The sequence below is a fragment of the Streptopelia decaocto genome, assembly GCF_964273445.1.
Source record: "Streptopelia decaocto genome assembly, chromosome: 6".
In the NCBI taxonomy this organism is placed as follows: Eukaryota; Metazoa; Chordata; class Aves; order Columbiformes; family Columbidae; genus Streptopelia; species Streptopelia decaocto.
The window spans coordinates 18,228,799-18,250,764 of NC_138660.1; the positions used below are offsets into that span (position 1 = coordinate 18,228,799).

Consider the following 21,966-nt stretch of genomic DNA (forward strand, 5'->3'; position numbering starts at 1 on the left):
TTGCTGAACCGTTGCCTGATGTCTAAGAGATGCTGATTGTGACAACATTTCAGCAATGAAAGGGCTAAAATAGCATAAGTGTTGCTCCTGTTATTTTAAAACACCTCAGGACTATCCTAGAATTTACTTGCTTTTATCTTCCTGAACAATCTGGTACTAGAGACAAGGTTTGCAGTTAACATTCATCCCACATGTATTTCATTAATGCACACATTTCTTAAATTCTTGTTCTGCTAAGATGCCTACTTGATTTAAAACATAAAATAAAATTGGAAATATTTGAGGAGGAGAATTCTTTAAGATCTTTATCTAAGATGAACCCAAACCCTTGCAAGTTGATTAAGAGCCTTTTTAAAGGCAGCTGGATTGATGGCAAAGTCACAAAAGGACACTGGCCTTCTTTGGGGGAACTCTGGGTGCCTAGATCAAAGTTTATGTTCTAGAACATGAGAGGAAAAAAGAAGGGAAGTGGGCTCCAGGGGGAGAGGGGTGTCAGGAGAGGCAGCGACCGTGGGTGCTGCAGTCCTGGTGCTCCTCCAACACCCCAGGAAGGAGCCAGTCCTGCTGCTGCACCTCCTGAACTTGAAGGAAATGTTTGCCCAGTGACTCAGGGAACAGGGCTGGACCTCAGTGATAAACAGGCAAACAAATGGGAAGTGTTTCTAATATATGTGTATACGGACAGTTGTCCTGCATGCTGGAAATGTCAGAAATATCCCTTGCAATGGCATTTAAAGTAAAATTGAAGGAAATGTTAAGTAATATTGATAAAACAATGAAATAATGTAATTTTGAAAATACCAGAATATTGTAATTGTTTTGTATTTGCACCTCCTTTTTTTTTTTTTTTTTTTTTATCCTGCAGTCCTGAAACCAATAGAGAGTAATGAAGCATGTAACTGAATCCATATTACCAGTTGAAAAAGGTTTCTGATGATAGTACATGCCTATCCCTAGTTGTTACAACTCCTCACTTAGAAGAAACAGAATAGCGGGAAAGGGAGATTATAGTTAAGCAATTTGCAGGAATCTTTTTAATTCCTCCACTCCCAGCTGGACATGGCAGGATTCCTTTGAACTGAGAAGAAGAAAATCATACTCCAGAGAGAATTCTTATTGCCTGTCTAAAATTTACTACTACTATTCTCTTTCCATACTAAGCCAGAAGTGTTTTACAGATTCAGATCTTTTTTACAGTGGTGCCAAACTTCCTGTTTGCTCAAATTAAGGAATATAATGGCTATGTGCAATAAAAAATTATTTTCAAGAATGCTAGGTGCAACGCAGGTCATTTGAGGAATATTGCTTGCCTTATGTTATATGGGCAGAATCTGCAGACTCTCTGACTGCATTTTAGATCCAAGTAGTGATTTTAGTCATGACATGAATAAAACATCCCCTAGACCAGTTGCTGGAGCCAAATATGCCTTGAGATCTGGCCACAACTGATTTCAATCCCTAGAAAGAACTTGGGTCAGAAACAGACACTAAGAAATGCAATTGCCAACCTGAGTACCATCTGGAAAAGCTGTTACTGTTTGTTCAGATATCTTTATTGTTTTTATCAGCACAGCAGACTTGTGTAAAGTAACAATGAACTTTTGTGAATATACACTGCATTTATATTGGGAAGATTTGCCATGCATCTGATACAGCTAACCTGAAAAAAATGCTCTTGCATACAGATTTTTATTCTAGTGTATGTAGCTCTTAATCCATTATGATCTTGGTTTTTTTTGTTGTTGTGTGTGGTGTTTTGCTTGTTTGTTTATTTGTTTGTTTTTCCCTGCATTTTGTCTTCTAATGTCTTGAGAAACTGTAGCCATTTCATGGGAGTGGGTCTGTACTGCCCAATATTAACATACCGTGCCCTCTCACCAGGACTATTTATTTAGGCATTTCCTGAAGGTAAAAAAACCAACTCATTGGCATCAAAAGCTTATCCTTACCTTGCATCCATGTCATGTCAGTTCCAAAAGCCAGGCTCAGTACGCGTGGACCTGATTGACTCTCGGCACAAGAGGCGTACACCTACATAGGTGATCTCATGCATGTCCACAGCAGATTCAAGATATCTAGTATGTGATTTTTTTTTTCCTCTTTTGCTTTAGGCCTCCTTTCAGACTCAAAGTCCAAGAACTATCGTCCCATTCCTGAAAATACACTTTCCTTCCCACCAATACACCTTTCTGCCCACCACACCTTCCTTATAACCTGCCTTATCTATGTCATTTGCAAGCTTTTTTGTACAAGACTGTCTGTGCTTTTTGGTGTGTTTGTCTGGTGCTGGATGAGTCTTATTTGTTGACCCTTAGATAAGAGTGTAGTAAAGATAGCAGCAATAATCTTACTGCTTAAGGAGGTACCTTGTCTGAATTTAGTGTCATGCTACAAAATCTGTTAAAAGATCACTTTCTGCATTGAACTCAATCTTGTGAGTTGGAAGCTGTTTAACGGCCAAAGGACAGTTGCGTTTTTCGCGGATGTTTCACATTTTTTACGCACAACTAAAAAGATGGACAGCTATACTGTGCAACGTGCTTAAATATTTGGTGGTCATGGGCCTTTACCACTTTGCAAACACCTCTAACTGCTGAAAGTCTTGCTCCCTCTACCTCCAGTTTTGCATTTTCACCATAGCCAGGAGTTACCACTGGGACAAGTCCACCAAAAAGGTGTAGCCAGGGGAATAAATGCATCAGACAAATTCTGCTGGGTTAGCTCAAACCGCTTTGTCTCCGGCAGACTAGGAAAAGAGCAGCACAATTCCAATTTATGGAGCTAAGGGAAGAGCCCTGATTTTCGGGAATGCGCATTTCAGCTGCCTGGCATCTTTAGCCTGCAGAACCAGGGCTGGAAGAGGATGTTTACCAGAAGCCTCTAAAATAATGACTGTTTTCTGAGGCTACAGTCACGCAGTCATTGTAGAAATGGCTTTGTGGCACTAGAAGATGTCGATTCCCACCCATAAACTGGAAATTACCCTCTTCCTCATACAGCTCAGATGTCACAATAAATCATCTGGGCACTCCTCACGTGTTTCAGTGCAAAGGCAGCAGGTTAGTAAGTGCTACTAGGAGTGATGTGGGTTTACCCACCTGACTTTACACTGGAATTTAAACACTGATTTTTTTTTTATACAGTCTTCTCCACTATGCAATAGGGCTGACTGTACAGCTGCTGGGGAGTGATGACAAACATCTGGATGTCAGTCACATGTTAAACTGGCACAGCTGCTTCTCCCATAAATACCTGACTCGATCCTGAAGATTAGTCACTGTGCTGCCCAAGGCTTCCTATGGCATTGTAAAGGACCTGGGAATTACGCAGCAACAGCTGGCTAGACGAATCTGCTGTGCAGAAGTAAGATTTAAAATGATGCATATTTTTTAGGTGGAGGAAATTCCCACATGGGAAACCCAGAATTTTTACCTGAATGTGAAGAGGCCACAAATGTACAGGCATTTTAAGTATGTAACATGACCAGTTCTTTGTCACTTAGCTAACAGGAAACATCAAAATAGCTGAGGCATGAAAGTCAGTAACAGCGACAAATAAAGTAACCTCTCGTAAGTGTAACTGTGAAAGCTTTGAAATGTGTTTCTCTCTCAACTTTCAAAGCAACTTCCTCCAGTCCCAAAGAAACTGAATTGGTACTAAGAAACTAGATCTCATAAGAATAAAAAATTGTCAGTCATCTCAGAGCACACATACTCCAGCAGCATCGTGTGCCACAACAAAGCAGTGGGTGAGTGCCACCAAACAGCTGTATTACCTACCCCAAGTTGTGCACAGTGCTGAGAGCTGCCAACAATATCTGTACAGAAGTGAGTGCCTCAGTAAATCCAGAGCTGCTCTTTTGGAAGAAAGTGGCATTAGCTAGTCCTGACGAAACCCACCCTGTTTGGACTCTGACTTGGTCTTTAGCAAGTTACTGAGCTTCCCTTGACAACTTGAATAATGAAGGATCTGTCACATCTGTAGGTAAACAGTTTTAAGGAATAATTACCTTTGGTGTAGCATTGTTTTTGATCTTGCTTCACTCTCCAACCATTTTGTTGAGCTGTCTTTTCCTACTTTATTTAAATCGCAGTACTCTCAGAATGCACTTTCCCACGTGGGTGCTTTACACACCAAGATCAGGTCACCCCTAACCTTTGGTAGGTGTTTGTGTAGCATGATGGTACTAGCGCAAACCTGTTAACTTTCATTTGGGTTTGTGCACAGTATTTTCTGCCGTGGTTTGTAACAGAAACTATTTTTTTCTTTTCTGAAATGAATGTTTTGAAGTGTCTGGCTCTTTCAGGCCATCTTCTGACACACTATGTACAGACTTGTTCCCCTCTAAGAGCAGATGGTTGTGACATGGTAGGAAAAAATTCTGAACCTGAAACATTTGTCTAACCACACCATTGCACATTTCACTGTTGGTTGCAGCTGCTGGAGCATGTTTTTTGGTTTTTTTTTTTGGTAATGTGAATGTTGTACAGAAGTTTTACTCTGACCCACTCTCCTGTCACACTACTGAAAGCCTGTAAAAACTCTCAACTTGACAGTGAGACAGTGGTCTCATGGCTGGAAAATGGGGCTGGAACATAAGAGTCTGCCTTTTCTCAATTTGACAGCGTTATCTGTTCTAGCAGTGGTAGTTTAGTGAGGACACAGGTGCTGACACTGTCACCTTATGCTGCTGAGGTCCTTGTTCGACAGAGACCAAAGCAGGGTGTGAAAGAGGCTGCTGCTGCAGTAGTTACAGCAATTCTGCCATAAGAAAAGGAGCAGCACAGGTGAATTACAGGCCATCAGTTTGCTGGTGTATTTTGCAGTCATATTGTGCAAGATGACTGTCAAAGGCATCCATTAGAGATGTGAGTTTGCACTTGAATTGAGACTTGGCATCGTTTGTTAAGGACTTCAGTATTATTCCATGTATTATTTCAGCAATCTTGAAGTGGGTCAGGTACTGAAAGGGAAGCCAGTGCTGGTTGGACAGCATTAATTTGGGTTATTATGTGCATTGTCTGGTTAGACCTGTTTTTAAAATGTGCCACTACATGATGTGCTCATTACAGCACCCTCACCATCTGCTGCCCGTCCCCAGCTCACAGCCAGGATACAGTCCCCTTGTGTCTGCCTGTGCTACAGGATAATATTGGCAGTGGAGTTGGCGGCTGGGATGGAAAGTGACACACAGAGCCCTAAGGGAGAGCAGGGGTTAAGCCGTGCCCGTCAGCAAGGGTTTTGTCTGTTAAGTCAAGTCAGTAATAGTGAAAAAAAAACAGGGTTGAGATAGTACCTCAACATCTCTTTTTCTTCCTGCTTGCAAGAATATTTGAAAGTACTTTAGTCTGTTTTAATTTTGAAACTGTTGGGCTGTTTAGACTGTCATATTTTTGCATTTACTCTATTTGTGGTGGCATTTAAATGCAACAGAAATTAAATTTAAACACAACCCAGCCAAATGTTCTAAGCAATGAGTTTCCATGAGGGAACAAGCAAATAACTTTATGTTGCCTGTTTTCCTTCTTGCTTTGCAACTCCACAGCCTTTCACTGCACCCCTGCCCTCTCAATCACCCTCACTGCCTCCACCATGTCAAAAATCCCCCAACCAACCAACAATAAAACCCAACTGTGTTCCTTTTTAAAGAAAATAGTATTTACATTACTTATGTAGAAGGAAGAAAGGAGAGTAAAAGCAGCCTCCTAAATTACAGATCTAACTGATATGTAGGTAGCTTTATTATGTTGAATTATACCTCTCCCTAAAGTCCTCTGAAGCAGTGATGGAGGAAGATAAAACCAAACCTTTTCTTCATCCGGGACATGCAGGAAAGTCTCAAAGTGGATAGAAATAATGTGAAACAGTTTGCTTTGAAATTGTTCTGTTTCTTTGAAGAGAAATTTAATAGTGCCCCGGTAAATCATGTTTCTGAATATTTATAATGTTTTTACAGGACCCTATTGTCCTTATTCTTATTGCAATCTACCTTTGTACATAAATCAGTCAGTTACTCTTCTGATTTGCAGGGGAGGGATTAAAGCATGAAAAGTATACATGTATCTGGTTGTCCTGACCTTTGTTGTTCTTTCAGTAACTTGGAGAAAGATTCTGCTTTTGGCAGAACTGCTTTTGGCAGAATCCTCAATACAATTTATTCAAAACACCCTGTGGTTCATTCATTGGATGCTTGTTTTGCTGGTGCATATCTCTGTGGTGTTACAAAAAAATATACATTTTTTCCTCAGGTTGTAGAAATAGTGATGAAAAGAATGATTTTACTGTATCTCCCAAAACAGTAACATGGGAAAGTGAGGGAACTGTCTTATACATACGGTTACTGCGTCAAATATTATTCATGCAAATCTGAAAGCAACCATCACATGCAAAGTGTTGCAGGCACTTAATGGGGAAAAAAATAAGAAAAAAAAAGGTAAAGCCCTCCCCTGATATTTGTCTTTAAAGGGAGAGAACTTAGTGTTTTTCCCACCACAATATGCAAATGCCTTTTTTCTTTCCTGCCTGTGTTTGCAGTCGGGTGTTCAGGTGCTCCGCAGACCAGGATGCGGTTGTTCTGTTTCCTGTGTGGTAGAGACATAGTTTTTTTTTCTTTGTGCTTGTGTTTTTCAATGGTCAAATATCACTGATGGTTGCAGGAGTGAGGGAATATGTAAAGAAGACCTGAAAATATCTGTGTACGAGTCCTTGGAAGTGATGTTTACTTAAAAAACAAAACAACGAACCTTCGTTCCTGGCTTTGGTGGAGCACAATCAAATCTTGCCAAGGAAAAAGTCACAATTGGAAATTAAAAAATCGTATTATCATAGGTACATAGAGAATATTTTTCTTTATGTTAAACAAAAGCCACGTTCTGCTTTTAAAGGCCCAATTACAAAAATGTAAATTTAGATTGATTCTAATGTAATGTACTCTTCACATTCTTCTAAAATTTCTGCTGCCCTTCACATGATTAAGGTAAGTGCCAAATCAGATGATAAAAACAGTGTTTAAATAATTAAATATTTGTTGCCGCCTTCCAGATACACGTCAATGAAGAGGGTCATCCTTGTGCTGACAGAAGGATGGCAAAATGTCATTCAGGTGGAAATATTCTGTGTGGATTAGCAGGCACCTGAGCAACTTCCACTATTAGTTAGTGATATCGTCAAAGTCTTAAGTCAGAGGACTGATAGGACCTCAGAAAAAAGCAACCAGTAAATGACTGTGTTGGATACTGCTGAACTCTTCTCTGCACAGCGTAAGTAATGTTGGAGGCCTTCATACCTCTGCATGTTGTTGTGGTTGGTGTGAGATGTGTTTATGGCTGCTGCAGTGCACAGATGTGAACTTTCCAACAAGGGCGACCATTCTTCAGCACAAGAACTGCTACTTCACTGCCGAATTAACAGAAGATACACAAGATAAATATGAGAGATAGCTGAGATGATCTAATTAAGCAACAGGGTGGCCTACTCTTCCTATGCTAATCTGTCCTTCTCCACCTGCCTGTCTTCCTTCTGGCTTTGACCAACCTAGAATTTACATTATAAGCATTCAACAAACCTCTAAATCAGTTCTTTGTGTAAGCTCAAAAGCTAATTTTTAGCAAAAAATTAATTTTGTACATTATGTGTGGAAATAGAAAATTGGCACTGAAAATATAATAATTGTCTCCACCTTGGACAGTCACAGAACAGACCTCAGACATGCAGGGAGGAGCTACTGGTGAATTTCCATATAGCAAATGTCCCCACTGGGTCATAAATCTGCACAAAAAGAAGGCTCAGACTGCAAATTCAGCATTTAGTAATAAAGCTAGACTAGCAATATACTTACATTTTTGTGTTATAGCTATAAACACATAGTGTAAAATAAAGCTACTTGACATGTGAATTGAGATCACATGGTAGTAGTTTTACTTTTTGCTGAGCAGACTGTGCCTGACTGAATGGTGTCTAAGGGTGAGTCAGCACTTTCCCAACTTTTAGATAAAGATGTACATTCGTCGAAACTTAGATTAAGAGAATGCAGGAGTCTGGTGGTTCAGGGCAGTAATGGATATAGTAAAAGCTGTTATTTTTCTTCTTTCTTCAAAGAAGAAATGCCAGTTCCTCAAAAACAGCTTGGGGGGGGGGAAAGTTTTGGTGTTTGAAAACAACACTAAATTTGTTGAAAAGTATTCCTGTAACATTTTAAAAATTAAAAACCTCTCTGTTTCACTACAAATTTACTTATTACTTTAGAGTCAAAACTAAACCTTTTCAAATGACTTGATCTTAACTGTCAGGAATGGAAAAACACCCCAACATATTAACGTAAGAGGTTGTCCTCATTTGCCAAAGGAAGTACTTAGGAGGAGAAAGAAGATTGAAATGATATTGAAACAACGTGGAAGCCATACTCTTCATATTATAATAACAAATGGCAATGTTTCCCTTCTCACCTCACGTTTGTTTCATCTGCATTTTGACTACACTGTAATTTTGAAAGGACAGGTTCATATTGCATAGTCATGTTGCAATCATTGTTTATTGTGTTGCTGTTATATAATATCTTCTCTAGGCGTATATGCTTCAGCCTGATCAGGAGATTAAAAAACATGTCATATGGGAACATGCACGGTTCCAATGGGAAGTGGTTGTAGAACGTAAAAGAGACAAAACCAGTGAAAATACTGTTACAGAAGGTAAGCTAGCTCAGAGAAAGTAAGCTGCTTCTGTACCCCGAGGGCATGTGCTGCGTGGAGGCACCTGCAGAAGACAGTGATGACACAGGGCAGTGGAGCTGGGTGCAAGATCTCCATCAGTCACCTGGTGCCCTGGCGTTTTGAGTCCAGTTTAAGAGTCACCTAAAAGAAATTATCTTCCTGGCCATGCCACGTCCTTCCTCTGGGGCATCTTGAGCAAGGCATGTTTTCAACCAGATTTCAATTTCATCCACAAACTTTTCAGTCAGTGACCTGGTGACTGCGACACAGATTTTTTTCCGGCTCACCAGCCCAATTCTCAGAGGTTCTGTGCAGCTACTAACTCCCAGAATCTGCCATTTTCAAAGCGTTCTTCCCTTGTACAGCATGGGATGACCCACATTTAACTCCGCGCTCACGTAAGCGTTGCCCCAGGTACCACCCTCACTCCTCGGGCACGCACGGCGACCAGCACAGCACAGCAGCGCGAACTGCCCGGCACCGTGCGCGCCGGTCACCCCGCCGGTGCCGTGATTCAGAAGGGCGGAATGGGCACCCGGGAGACTTCAAAGCGGAAGGGACAGAACAGAACGAGCTGTGCTGTGCCGTGCCCAGCAGGTGAACCGCGGCGCACGGCGGGTGCTGTCGCGGGGCTGGGGGCCGAGCCCGGTGTCCCCGTGCGGCTACAGCAGCGCCCGAGCCCCGCTCGCGCCTCCCGGTACGGGCGCCAAAACCTGCGCCGTAACCCAAGTGAAACGTGTGCCACAAGCGCAGGTGCGGGGTGTGTGCGCGTGGTAAAACACCACATAAACCCCACTCAAACCAAACACACACCGCCCCAAATACAGGCAGCTGCGCTTGCACCAACCACCACCCCCCGACCGGCCGCGCCGCCCGCTTAGCTTCGCCCCGCCCCGCCTGCCGCGGCGTCGCTCTCCGCCAATCAGCACCGCCCTTTCCTCCCGCGCGCCTTCCCCGCCCTCCCCTCCCCGCGGCCGTGACAGCTCGGGGCCGCCCGGCCCCGCCCGCCGGAGGGGGCCCGACCGGCCATCTCGCGAGAGCGGCGGAAGCCTCGCGAGAGCGGCGAGGCGCCCTCCCCTCGCCCCCCGCAGGCGGCGCTCCGCCCCGTGTCCCTCCCGCCGCCCCCGCCCGCCGCCGCGGCCGGATCTGCCTCTCGCTGCTGGCTGGGCGGTGGGAAGGGAAGGCACAGGAAGGGGGGGTGGGGGGGCTCTCGGCCCTGCGCACTGAGCGATGTTTGTCCGCCATCGCGGCGGAGGAGGAGGGTGAAGGAAGCGCCGCCGCCGGAGCGAGGGGCCTGCGCCGCCGCCTCGCCCCTCGCCGCCGCCTCCCCCGCCGCTCCCCCACGTCGGCCCGGCCCGGCTCGGCCCGGCCCTCCCGCCCTCCGCGCAGCCCCGGGGGCCGCAGCCCGGAGTGAAGGTCGCCAGCGGCCTCCCCCGCCCGGCCCCCGGCCCCGCTCCCGCGGTCTGCCGCCCCGCCGCGCGTCCCCCGGCTCTCCTCCGGACGGGAGGCGCCGCCGCCGCCGGGCCCGAAGATGTCGAACCTGAGCAAGGGGACGGGCAGCCGGAAGGACACCAAGATGCGGATCCGAGCCTTCCCTGTGAGTACCGGGCCTAGGCCGGGCTGAGCGGCCGCGCCAGGCCCCGGCCTCCGCCTGCCCGCAGGCCCCGCGGCCTCGCTGCCCCGGCAGCCGCGCCGTGTGCCCGGGGCTGCGGGGCGGCAAGCCGGGCCGGCCCCGGGCAGAGGCGGCCTCGGGCTTCGGCGGGGGCCGCGGGTGCGAGCGGTGCGGGGTGAGCTGTCAGCCGGCCGGCGGCCTCGGGCACCCCCTGTGCGAGCTGCGGCGGGGGGAACGTGCGGGAGCTGAGGCTCGGGGAGCGGGGCTGCCTGCCGCACGGCCGAAGGAGGAACGGGGCCCGCCGTTATCGCCCCCCTCGTCAGTCAGGCAGTCAATTTTGAAAATCCACGGACAGTACTGGGGAAAAGGGGGGGGCTGGTTTCTTTGTTTCCAAGGAAAAGGCCTCAGAGAAGGAGTCGAAGGTTGTAAGCCGACATCAACAAAATTAGTCAGCCTCGGCAGGGAGGGGGGTATTTATTTATGTCTTCTGGAGAGTTTCCTCTTTGTGAATTTATTTCGCTCTCTGCTCAGTAAAAGAGGCTATAAGTCATATGATTATAAGATTTAGGTGGCACAATGCCAGCTGTTCAGAATATGTTACCGTAAACATCTAGGCATAGGTAACTTTCATGCGTGTTCAGTAGAGCCATGAGCGTGCCATCCCTTTGAGTTTCCAAGGAGAATGAGACAGTTTATTAATTTATACTGCCATAAAGCTTGCTGTGTTTTGACATTTGGTTCAATTAAAGCTTACAACAGAATAACAACTGCAGTACTATTAATGGTGTTGAGAACGAGAGAAATAGAGAAGCTTCAGTTTGCTAGAGGATGGCCAGGAAGCGTGTATGTGTTCATCGGTGTGTACGTTAAAAAATATACTTAGTTGAGTCACAGGCTTTTAAGGCTTAGCGTTAACTTTTTGATGCTGTGTCTGATCCCAGTAGGCAGTAGTGTAGAACTAGCGCACCTTCCTTTATAGACAAACTGGACATACCTGTTTATCTTATGTCCCTGGCAAGGAATATGTCAATATATTTGCTTCATCAAAACTCTCTCTGATGAAATTAGAGAATTCTTTATGCTCTCAACAGCAGACTTAATCGTAGCAATCTGATTTATACAGCTTTTCTCTTACTTTTTCATGTACTTTTAGTAATTGACAGTTGCATTTAATTGTAAAAGTCAAAAGAAAAAAACAGGCTGTGAAATTGTAAATTTTAGCTGACAAAAGGTTTTTGGTCTCCAAATGGCATTTATTTCTCTAAACAGCCTTTTCCAAGATTGTCAGCTTTGTTGGAATATGTTGCATTATAGGAATAAAGAAAAAAACTTACTGCAACATGGCCTGGGCTTTAGTAACAAGTAGTAGAAAAACTTGTACAAAAATAAACCATGACAAATACAATATGTAGGTTTTATACCAAACTACACCAAAAATATAGCAGTCTTTTAATTTGATAAATACATTAATGTATCCAAAGTGTGAACAAGTAGATATTGGTCAGCCTACAAAGGCATACTTAACAGGGGGACAAACTTTAGTTTGTATTTTACTTTTTTCACCACTTTTGTAAATGAACATATGAAGTCGGTTTGACACGTCAGGAATGCTCATACAGAAGCCTGTTAAACAGCATCATTAGGTTTTTTTCTTCCTAAACAGTTTTTGCTATCATTGTCTTTCTTCTCAGTTGCTTAAAGAATGTCTAGGTCAGAAGCAGGTTTGCTTGTTTGGTTTTTAATTGTTTTCTCCCTAAAATAATAAGTAAGGAGGCTTCAAGGCCTATAGATCTTAAATGTTTGATGACATCTGTTGACAGCATTTTTTTTGACAGTGTTCCCTTCAATAGATTGTATTTTTGAAGACAATTTGTTGATAAAGTGTTTATAGAAAATAAACCTGTACTTGGTTGAGAGATTTGGAGGAGTTTCACGTTCGTAACTGCAGAAGGCAGTAGCCATGGTTCATGTAAAAAACGCAAATTTTGTGGAGGCCTAAGTGGTTGTATAGCTTTGGTCCTGTGAATAGTGCCAGTGACTGCAGTGGGATTATTCATGTCAATGAAGTTACGTTTGTGTGTAGGACAGAGTCTATATTTAGAAAGTATAGTATTTGTAGTTCAGCTTCTGATCTTTATTCTTCAATCTCAAATTTGGTGGTTTTGCATTTCAGTTCTGAATTCAGAGTCCTTCCAGAGGTGACTTTGTAGGCTGCTTCAATTCATCTTCTTATTCATCATCTTTCCTCAGCAGGTCTGCCTGTTCTAGATGAGTTTGCTTCTTGCACGGAGGTAGCTCTTTACCATTATATTAAACTAAAAGTAGCCAAGTTGGAGAGGCAAAGTTCCTGGAACGCAGCAATATTAGGATAACTTTCTCCATGTATGTTCTGTCTCTTTAGTACTTTCTACTTTTCATGGTATTTTTTGATTTTTCTGCTGTTATATTTTAGAGTAGCTAAAGGAGAAGTAGAAATTTACAAAATATTGCTACTCCAAAGTTTTCTTTTTCTACCTTACTAGAAATTAACTAGAAATTGCTGAAAACATTTGAAAACCACCAGGGTTACACCTAGAGATCTGTAACGTTTTGGAATTAATTTTATTCTAGATTTCTTTCTTCTGTTTTGTAATTGGTGGCACATTATCTGTTACCCCAAGCGTCCGTTAATATTTGCTAGATCCTGGTATGTGCTCTGATGTGCTTTTTCTTACCTCAAGGGCAATGACTTTGAGTATTGGCCATACTGTTTTGCTGAAGTTGGTTGTAGAGCGATCAAAAATAGTCAAGGAAAGTAGTTTTCTATACATTTAACTAATTTTTCTGTTCATAATAGAAAAAAATGCATTTATTTTCCTAATTTAAAAACTAACTTATTAAAAATAAGTTTCTTGTGTTCTCCTGTTGCGCTTGACTTAAAGACGGTGACAATCTTTGCATCAGAAGTGGTCCAGATGAGAATGCATTCTTTTTTGAGACTTCAGACTTGGGCATTTTTTTTTAATCTAGAAAGAATATTAGGCATTTTTATGAAAGTTTACTGTATAGTCAGTAGAGCAAACTGGTGAGGTTAGGCTTGTACACTTAAGTAACCTTAGGTACCAGCGTAAATTTCTGTTGTGCTACTTTTAACACCTTTGTAAGTATATGGCTGTTCTTTATCTGTATGAGGTCTATCCAGATAGTGTTCGGAGTAGCATTAGAGTTAAAACAAGAGATGGAGTACTGTAAGAGGGCTTTTGCATGAGTGTGGGTTCCTTTTTTAAGTGATCTTTAAACTATTTTCTTTCAAATTCATATACACTGCAACAAATAGGAATGTTATCTTTAATGCCCAATCATAATTTTTGAAATCTTGAGTAAATGTCAGTGATATAATTTGGATATAGTTTATAAATTTGGGTTTTTTTTATTATTTGGAGGAGTGCCTTAGTATTTTTGCTGAATACAGAGTATATGCATTATGTGAAAATGCAGGTGTAATGCTCTTACAAAACATGAATCAGTTTCACCTGGAGAAGTGTTGGGGGTTGTTTTCTTCCCTTCTCTGGTTTAGTTTAAAGTACTCTCAGGGTCTCAAATTGGATCTCATTGTTTAACTCTCAGTGAGCCTGTTACTGCTGACTAAAGGAACACTTCAAAAGCTCTCAAACAAGCTTGCACCCAATCTAATTTTAACACTATTTAATTGATCTTGAAAAGTGGTCCCAAAGAATGCTAGGTTTAAAACTTTTGCAGAGATGTGATGTCTATAATGGAGATAGAGCATGTATAAATTATGTTTCCTGCAAGTGTATTTGAACTAATTTGCTGGAACAGTTTATCTAGTGGAAAATAGTAGCCTTAAATGTGTTTCAATGGAAAAGTTATACAAAGTAGAAAATACGCATTGCTTTTGTAAACAAACAGTATGTGAGAATTCAGAAAGCATTATGGGAATTCATTTTCAAAATACATACAAGTAATGTTAAACTGTGTCAAATGAACTTTTTGCAAGAATTCATTCTTATCTCAGTGCAATATGTCAGTTGTCACCATAGAATTGGTTGGACAGATCTTTCTGAAAACCAGCATGACCCGATGTAGGTTATTGGGGCTTGGTTTTTTTTTTTTTTTTTTGAGTTCTTGTAATCATTTTTATTTCCTGCAGAGCTATCTTTCCTCTCTAGAGCAGGCTACAAAACAGTGTTTTGCCAATTCTCAGAACTATTCCTGTGGATCAGTATTATATGATTACATGATGAATTCTGGAAAGCATTTAGAGAGATCCTGCACACACACTTGAGATAGAATGAGTCTTTCAAGTATGTGTATATATATGTGTGTGTGTGTGTGTATATTTAAGCTTCACTGATTCATTTTATTTAAAATACTTGTGCCCAAGAAAATTCTGATTTCATCCAGTCTGCAGAAAGGCAGACAGCCTTTAGTTTCTCTCAAGCCCATTTATCAGTTGATGTTGCTTCTTCCTCAAGTAAAGTTCTGTAAACCTAGAAGTAAATGGTTTCAGCTCTTCCATGAGAAAGTGTTAATGCTTGTATTTTCATTGCCACTGCTCATTCTCCTCAGATCTAACAGCCACTTGTTTTAGGCTTTGTGTAGGCAGAAGGCATATTTTTTCTTTTTTTCTCAGGCAGTGCTGACTGCTTCTGTGGTTTGTTTTGAATCTTGGGGAATTGATGATGCAAGCTGAGACGAGGTTTGTTAAATTTATGCTTCAACCTATAATGCATAGATCTGTCAGTTGAAGAAGTTGATATAAATTTTGTGTCTTGAACATCTTACAGCACATAGACCATATAAAACAGTGGAACTATGGCTAAATTTTTACATGTTCAGATTATGTAAGCAATACGTGTATTTCTGCTCTGACTTATAACCCGTAGTGCACATGTGCTGTATTGGTGAGTGAATGGAGAGGCACGGAGGATGGGAAGAGGATGGAGCTGGAGGGTGGTCTACTGCAGGCTTTTTCAGCTTTGATTAAAGTAATGCAAACCCACTGAGTTTAAGATCACTTAGTGAACTTAATGTTTTACCTGGTTGGCTTTGTGAATCTTGATTACTTTAAATTCTCAAGCATATTTATAAGAGCATCTTAGCCATTAATCCATATAGTTTATACAGTAGTAATAAATCAGTGCTCACAACTTAGAATTCTGGTAGCTTTAAAACCTAGGAAAACAACAACAACAACAACAACAACAAACACAAAACAAACAAACAGACCAAAAAACTAAACCACTGTTTATCTTATTAAAAGAAAAAAGGTTGGGTGTTAATGTAAATTACAGAAAAATACATAAATACTTTCTGTTTACTGACCAGTTAATCTTATAAAGGCCTTCTGGTCTTCACAGGTTTTTTTTTTGTTTTTTTTTTTTTTTTTTTTTTTAAATCAAATGCTATGAGCAGCCTGAATGCCATAATGCTACATGTAGAATATTTAAGAGATGATAACAGTAAATCCAGAGTATACTTTGAGTAATTGTACGTGCTTGGTTGTATTTAACACCCTGTACATACTATCTTTTAAGTTGTGGTCTAACCTAATCTCATTAGCATTCCTGAGTTCTGTAGATGTTTGGGGTTCGCTTGCAAATTTTCTTATTTCCCCTTGGTAGTTGGGTCTTAAGTTCTGAGCAATGATCGTTACGGTTGGTCTGAGTTTTGAGCAGGTGCCTCTGCATAGCACTGGAAAGAGAACTGCTCGTTGTGGATCTTGACTGTATTTGAAACTTGCTTGATTTTCGTGCAAGAATATAAAGTAACAGCATTAGTATTCTGTTAAGACTTTTATACTGGCTAATTCAATCTGAGTTTTTTCAAGTGTCTTGGTAGTTTTCTCCACCCCCTCATTCTTGTGCTGTATAGTAGTGTGTTACTAAACAGGAATTACTGTTTTTCCCTGGTAGCGGTAGGTAAAAGGGCTTTATGAGAGCTGCTATAAAACTGACCTTCTGGTGTTCTACATTAAGAGTTAGAATAATAGAAGTGTTTTCTAGAAAAAAATGTTACAATTTTTCCAAATGTTTCTTTTAAAAATATTTTTCTAGACAGGTGTACACAGCATAGGTGGGAACATTTCTCAAAATTTCGAATATGTATTCTGAAGTCTTGGGCTTTGATCTGTACGACAGGTAGTCTTACTGCAGGTGCTTTTACATTTTCATCTGCAGTGTCTGATAATCTCTCTGTATGTGGCGAAAACATTTTGTGGTAGACTGGGGCAGATTTTCTTAAGATAGTTTGATTGAGTCCATTCATAAAAAGCACAGTGATTCTGTTACAGTCCAAAATAGGTTCTTGACCTTGTGTGTCACTGGATATTATCTTTGGTTTCTAGTAGCTATACATGTGGAAAAACAGCTCTTGAGAACAAGCAGCTCGTATTTCTCATTCGGAGCCAGTTTTTGTGGAAACAAGGAGTAGAAAATACTGTAGTGGAATTTTTTTTTTTTTTTTTAATTCATATGGTGATTTTATTTTTCTGAAGTTCAACGAAAGCCAGTAGAATTTTTAAATCACTAGTGGTTCTTTTGTGAGGGTGCAAGTACTGGTATATCAGCAGAAGTAAATAGTGTTAGATGACTTAACAAAGGAACTTCCATATCAACATTTTTAACATAAGCATTTGAGGGAAGGAAAAAAGTGCATTTAATACCTGAGTATAGCAAGGAGGACAGCACTGTAATAAACATTTACATTTGAATGGTGCTTGCTGTGGAGTTGCCTAGGTTCTTTAATTAGTTGCACACAAAATTAGTGTTTGAGGGCTGGAAACTGTCATGCCTGTAGTTTAAATAAGGTGTAATAGTATGCAAAATGTAGACAGATAACTTACTTTGTTTGTTTATGGTTGTGGATGAGGTGCATTTCTGGAAATGCCAATTTTTGGTTTAATATTAATAAGAATAAACATAGATGAAGACAGTAATAATTTAAATTATACATGGGAAAGATATAAAATAGGAGTAGCTTATATCATCAAAAATTCATAACATTAATTTCATGTACAGCATGTAGTCTGAGTGAGTATGTTTCTTATGTTTTGTCTATGAAGAATCTTTATTGAAATGCTTTTTACTTTCACACTACTTTTGTTTTTAAAGTGTTGGTAGCATCTGAGTAGACCTTTTTTTATATATTATATACATGGATGTAATTTCCATGTGTAGCTCTGGGTTTGTTTTTCTGTTGCACTCATTTCAGCATCAGTCTTGCTCTTCCAGGCACTGCTGCTTTGTGCATCCTATCATGGTGTGTGCACTGTACGGTGCAAAAATGCCCCAGGGAACGGTTATTGTCAGCATGCAGGGGTATTGATTATCTGTAAATGTGTAAGTGATTTATTACATGTATCTTCTTTCCCTTCCCTAAGTAAGCTGAGAAAAAGAAATTATCTTGTGTTGGCCTCCATCTACTGTAAAATTTTACCCTTTATTTATGATAAAAGTTCTTGAATTGTTATGCCGTTATCATTATGGAGGAGGAGTTGTCATCAAGCCCAAAAAGCCTCTAGAGGCCCTTCTCCCTCCTGCCCTTTTCTTCCTTCATCCCCCTCAAATTGTTCATTGAGCTTCTTATTTTGAAATGGCTTCAGGAAATCTGTCTGCAATCTGTATAAATTGGTGTGTATTTCACAAATTTCCTCTTTAAATAGTGTTGATTTTTTAAACAATTGTAAAATATTGAACTACTTGTAGATAAACTGGAGAAAACAAACAAAAAAACACCCAAAAAAACAACAGAACTGATTCTTGTGGGTTTTGCGTTGAAGTTGAGTGCACAAGGAACAGGCCATTGTGGGTGAGAGAAGCTTTCTGAATCCAGGTCACTGAGGCTGAGAAGTTAATGAGGTGATGGATTTTTTCACTTGGAGAGGTGATACCCTGAGGAGACTCAGTGCTGTCCGCAGAAGGTACAGATGAGCAGAACATTGCTCTTTCGTTTGGCAGATACCTGGGATGGCGGCATGCAGCACCTCTGATATGCTTTAAAGTCATTATAATGTTAATAGTATAGAAATCATCAATATAAAAGAGTAAAACAAACAAACATGAATTTTCCTCTTACTAAATTAATACTATTATTTCTACTTTGTAGTGTTGAAAAGTTGGTCTTAAAGCTAACAGAAGTATGATCACGTACCAAATCAAAGCTTTAAATGGTTTTGACTTAGCGTTGGGAGCGGTACAAGCAGCAGGCTGGGGTGTAGTTGTGCTGCTTCTGCGGACAGTGACCCCTCATCTGTTATGGCAGCTTCAAAACGATGTTACCCGGAATGTTGCAGCCCTGCACCTGGATTTTAGAAGGAGATGAGGAGAGACAGGGACCTAAATCCTATTGAAATCTGAGAGTTCCAGCAGTTTTTAATGTTTGCTAGTAAATCTTGTTAATAACTCTCCTTTCTGCTCTTAAGTAAATTGACAGTAATTCTAGTGGAAGAGCCACATTCCTCCTACTGCAGAGTAAGGAACCAGCTATCCCAAGTAACCTGCTTTGAGGAAATTTGCAGTCAAAATTACTTTGTGGTAGTTTGCTCATAGTCCTCAAATTTTGAAAAGTGTGTCCTTGGCTGTTCTGAGATTTTATTGCAGTGGAATGCTAAATGACATCAATGAAATTTTTAGGATCTGACCCTTTTTTTTTGTAACTGGGGAAAGGCATGCCCAGTAGTTTATAAAATTTTGTGCCACCGTTTCCACTGTATTTTCACCTTTGACAAGAGCCTGTTTGACAGTGACTGACACACAGCTGAGCTATTGAAGTGCAGAACTACGTGTCTCTCCATATACCTACTAGACCTCTAGGATCCTGCTGGCAGATGAGAGGGATAATTCACTCCCAGAAATTCAGCTCTTCTTCATGCCATTTCTGCTGCCAGAATTAGGTTCAAATATTTTAACACCAACTTTAAGATAAAAACCTTAAAGTTATTGTACTATGAACATATTTCTTGCTGTTACACATGCCTTACAGATTATTTTTTTTTTCCATAACTTTAATTTAAGGAAACTTGTCTTAGGATTGCTATTTCTGAAGTGAATTGAGAGGGCTCTGCTACTTCTCATTAGTCTTCAAAATATTGATATTCATTTTTAGTCCTTTGGGCGGGAGAGAGCAAGTATGCGGATCTTTGGTGTCAAAGCTGTGTGTTTATTGCTCTGTTTCATTCAGAATGGATTTTTCTTGAGTTAAGCAGTTCTGACCTGATATACTTTACTTCCCCCGCCCCGGGGTGTTGTTTTCACCTTAAGGAATCAACACAACTACTGAAATAAACCCAAAACTTATTTTGTTACCTTGCAAAGTTAAACATGAAAGATCAGACTTTTTGAAGGGTAAACTTAGATCTAGACTTCAGCTCTAACAGTTTGCAAATTAGTAAGAGAAGTTTCAGAAGTATAGATAGTTGTTCCTTACTATTGGTGGGTTGGAATGTTCTTAGGAAATAAATAGTTTCATTATAGGAGTTTTATAATCCTCCTCCATTTTCAAGCACTATAGTGACGAATGCTGTAGAAATGTCATTGAATGTTTTTAAAAGAACCTTGGCTAATAATACAGGCAATGTCACTATTTTGGCTGTATAAGCACTTCCATTCTATAGCAGTAACAACTATCTTTTGCACTAGAACTTCCTATATTTAGCCACTTACCAATTCAGTTCTTGTAGAAGCTTGAACAACACTAGTTAATTGTTACCTTTTAAATACAACTTTTTTTTTAAAAAAAGTTTGATAACCTGATGGCAGGAGGGCAGAAGCTTGCACCATGGCAGGGGGAGAGTTAGTAATTTACAGATAATGCCTTCTAGTATTTGAAAAGGCATATTTGTCTGCAGATACTGGGGGGGTGGGGGGATGTAACTTAAAAACGTGGATTTCTGTATTTTTAATTAAATACTACTCTGCTCTCCTCTTCGGGCAAAGCATGTGCAATGAGGGTGGTGAAACACTGGCCCAGGTTGCCCAGAGAGGTGATGGATGCCCCATTCCTGGAGACATCCGAGGCCAGGCTGGACAGGGCTCTGAGCAACCTGAGCTGGGTGATGTCCCTGCTCATGGCAGGAGTTGGACTGGATGTCCCTTGAAGGTCCCTTCCAACCCAAACTATTCTATGATTCTATGTAATTCTAGTGTAATCAGTAGCATCTTTGAAAGTTTATGTTGCAAAGAAGTTAATTTTGGGCTGTTTTCTTTGGTTTTTCCCCAGTATCCAGCTCTGTGGGAGGACGACATCCTTCAGTCCTTGCTGACTAAAGCATATGCATATTTCAAGGGGTTTTGGTCTTGTGGAAAACAAATAGTAATACAGATAGGTGTATAAGAGGCAAAGCTAAGCTGTGTGTAAGTGATCTTAGATACAGTATTTACTGAATTTTGATTATCCAGTGTTGTTACTTAACTTACTGATACAGTTTCAGTACAGAACCTTGCAGACTTGTCTGTGTGAATCCGTATATACCAATAAGTGAATGAAAAATGAGGCTGGTGAGCTATCATTCATTTTTCATTGACTCTTATAGACAAGTAAGATTCTACTTCTACCTGTATTTGTGAGAGTTCTGGTTTTGTCTTTATTAATGAGACTTTGAAGGTGCATTTTGTGAGTTGAGCATTTTAAATTGCAAATTGAACCCATAAGTTGGTTTTTAGACAGTATAACATAGTTTGTGGATTAACCTTAATGGACTTGTGGGAGAGGAAGGTAGGTGAATGTTGTCCGTGGACTTAAATGTGTTGTGCAAGAGTCTGCATCTCTAATAAAAAAATTGAAAGAATTAGCAAATCAAGAGAGTCTCAATGGTATTACTGAGTAGTGAATACACATAGACCTTGCTTTGAGTGAAATAGCTGCTGTTCCATACTATGGTTCTGCTATTTCCTACTGACCAGATATGTTGCCTTTTACAGTTGGGATATGCTGTGAAACCATTTTATGAAAGGCTGTTGACCTTAGTCTTTGTGTATATGATGCATTCTTTAAGTTGCTCATTAGTAGTTGTGAACACTTAGCATGAGTTAGTGTTGAGAAAGTGTACAAAGGTCTGTAAAGGAAAAGATACCTGTGTTCACAGAATCAGCACTGTGTAATTTTGTGTTTCAGTTTATGTTCAGTTGTCTGCCTCTCCAGGTTGTCTCCATTGTTTTTGCATTTTATAAAGTAATTAAACAAGGTTTTAGATTATCTTTTGCCTTGTATTTGTTCAGTAACTGGCTACGCAAATTTACATAGTTCGTAGTCACAGTTTAGATGAAACAGGTGTTTGGGAGGAGTTGTTTTGCTCAGGTTTTGCGCTTTCCTCCAGGATGTTATGTTCCACGGATTTGCAAGACTGAAGTTGAGGAGGGGCATTTGGGAAAAATGAAGAAATGGCATTAAATAAAAGTTGAAATCTAGAATGACTGAGGTATGCTGGCAGTTCAGGATTAGTCTCATTCTTCTGAACTGGTTCCTTAAATATGAAAGAGAAATGAATCTCTGATCTTTCTTTAAATTTGTTCAGTCTCCTAAACATGTCAAAACTGTTGCTGTGGTATGACATTTTCTATTAAAGACTTGTTTTAAATTTTTTATGTAGAGTGTTAAATTGCTATTATGTGGTGAAGCTCCTGACAGGTCTACCTATAATGCAGACAA

General features: G+C 40.7%; 1 protein-coding gene across 1 annotated transcript in view; it reads left to right on the plus strand.

Moving 5' to 3' along the window:
* The first annotated feature begins 9,835 nt into the window (after positions 1-9,835).
* The window catches only part of CUL3 (cullin 3), a 56,704-nt gene continuing 44,573 nt past the window's right edge, over positions 9,836-21,966 (plus strand). Inside the window, exon 1 of the mRNA XM_082057116.1 lies at positions 9,836-10,305. Coding sequence (XP_081913242.1) covers positions 10,240-10,305 — 66 coding nt within the window. The 5' untranslated portion in view covers positions 9,836-10,239. The remainder of the gene's footprint in view (positions 10,306-21,966) is intronic.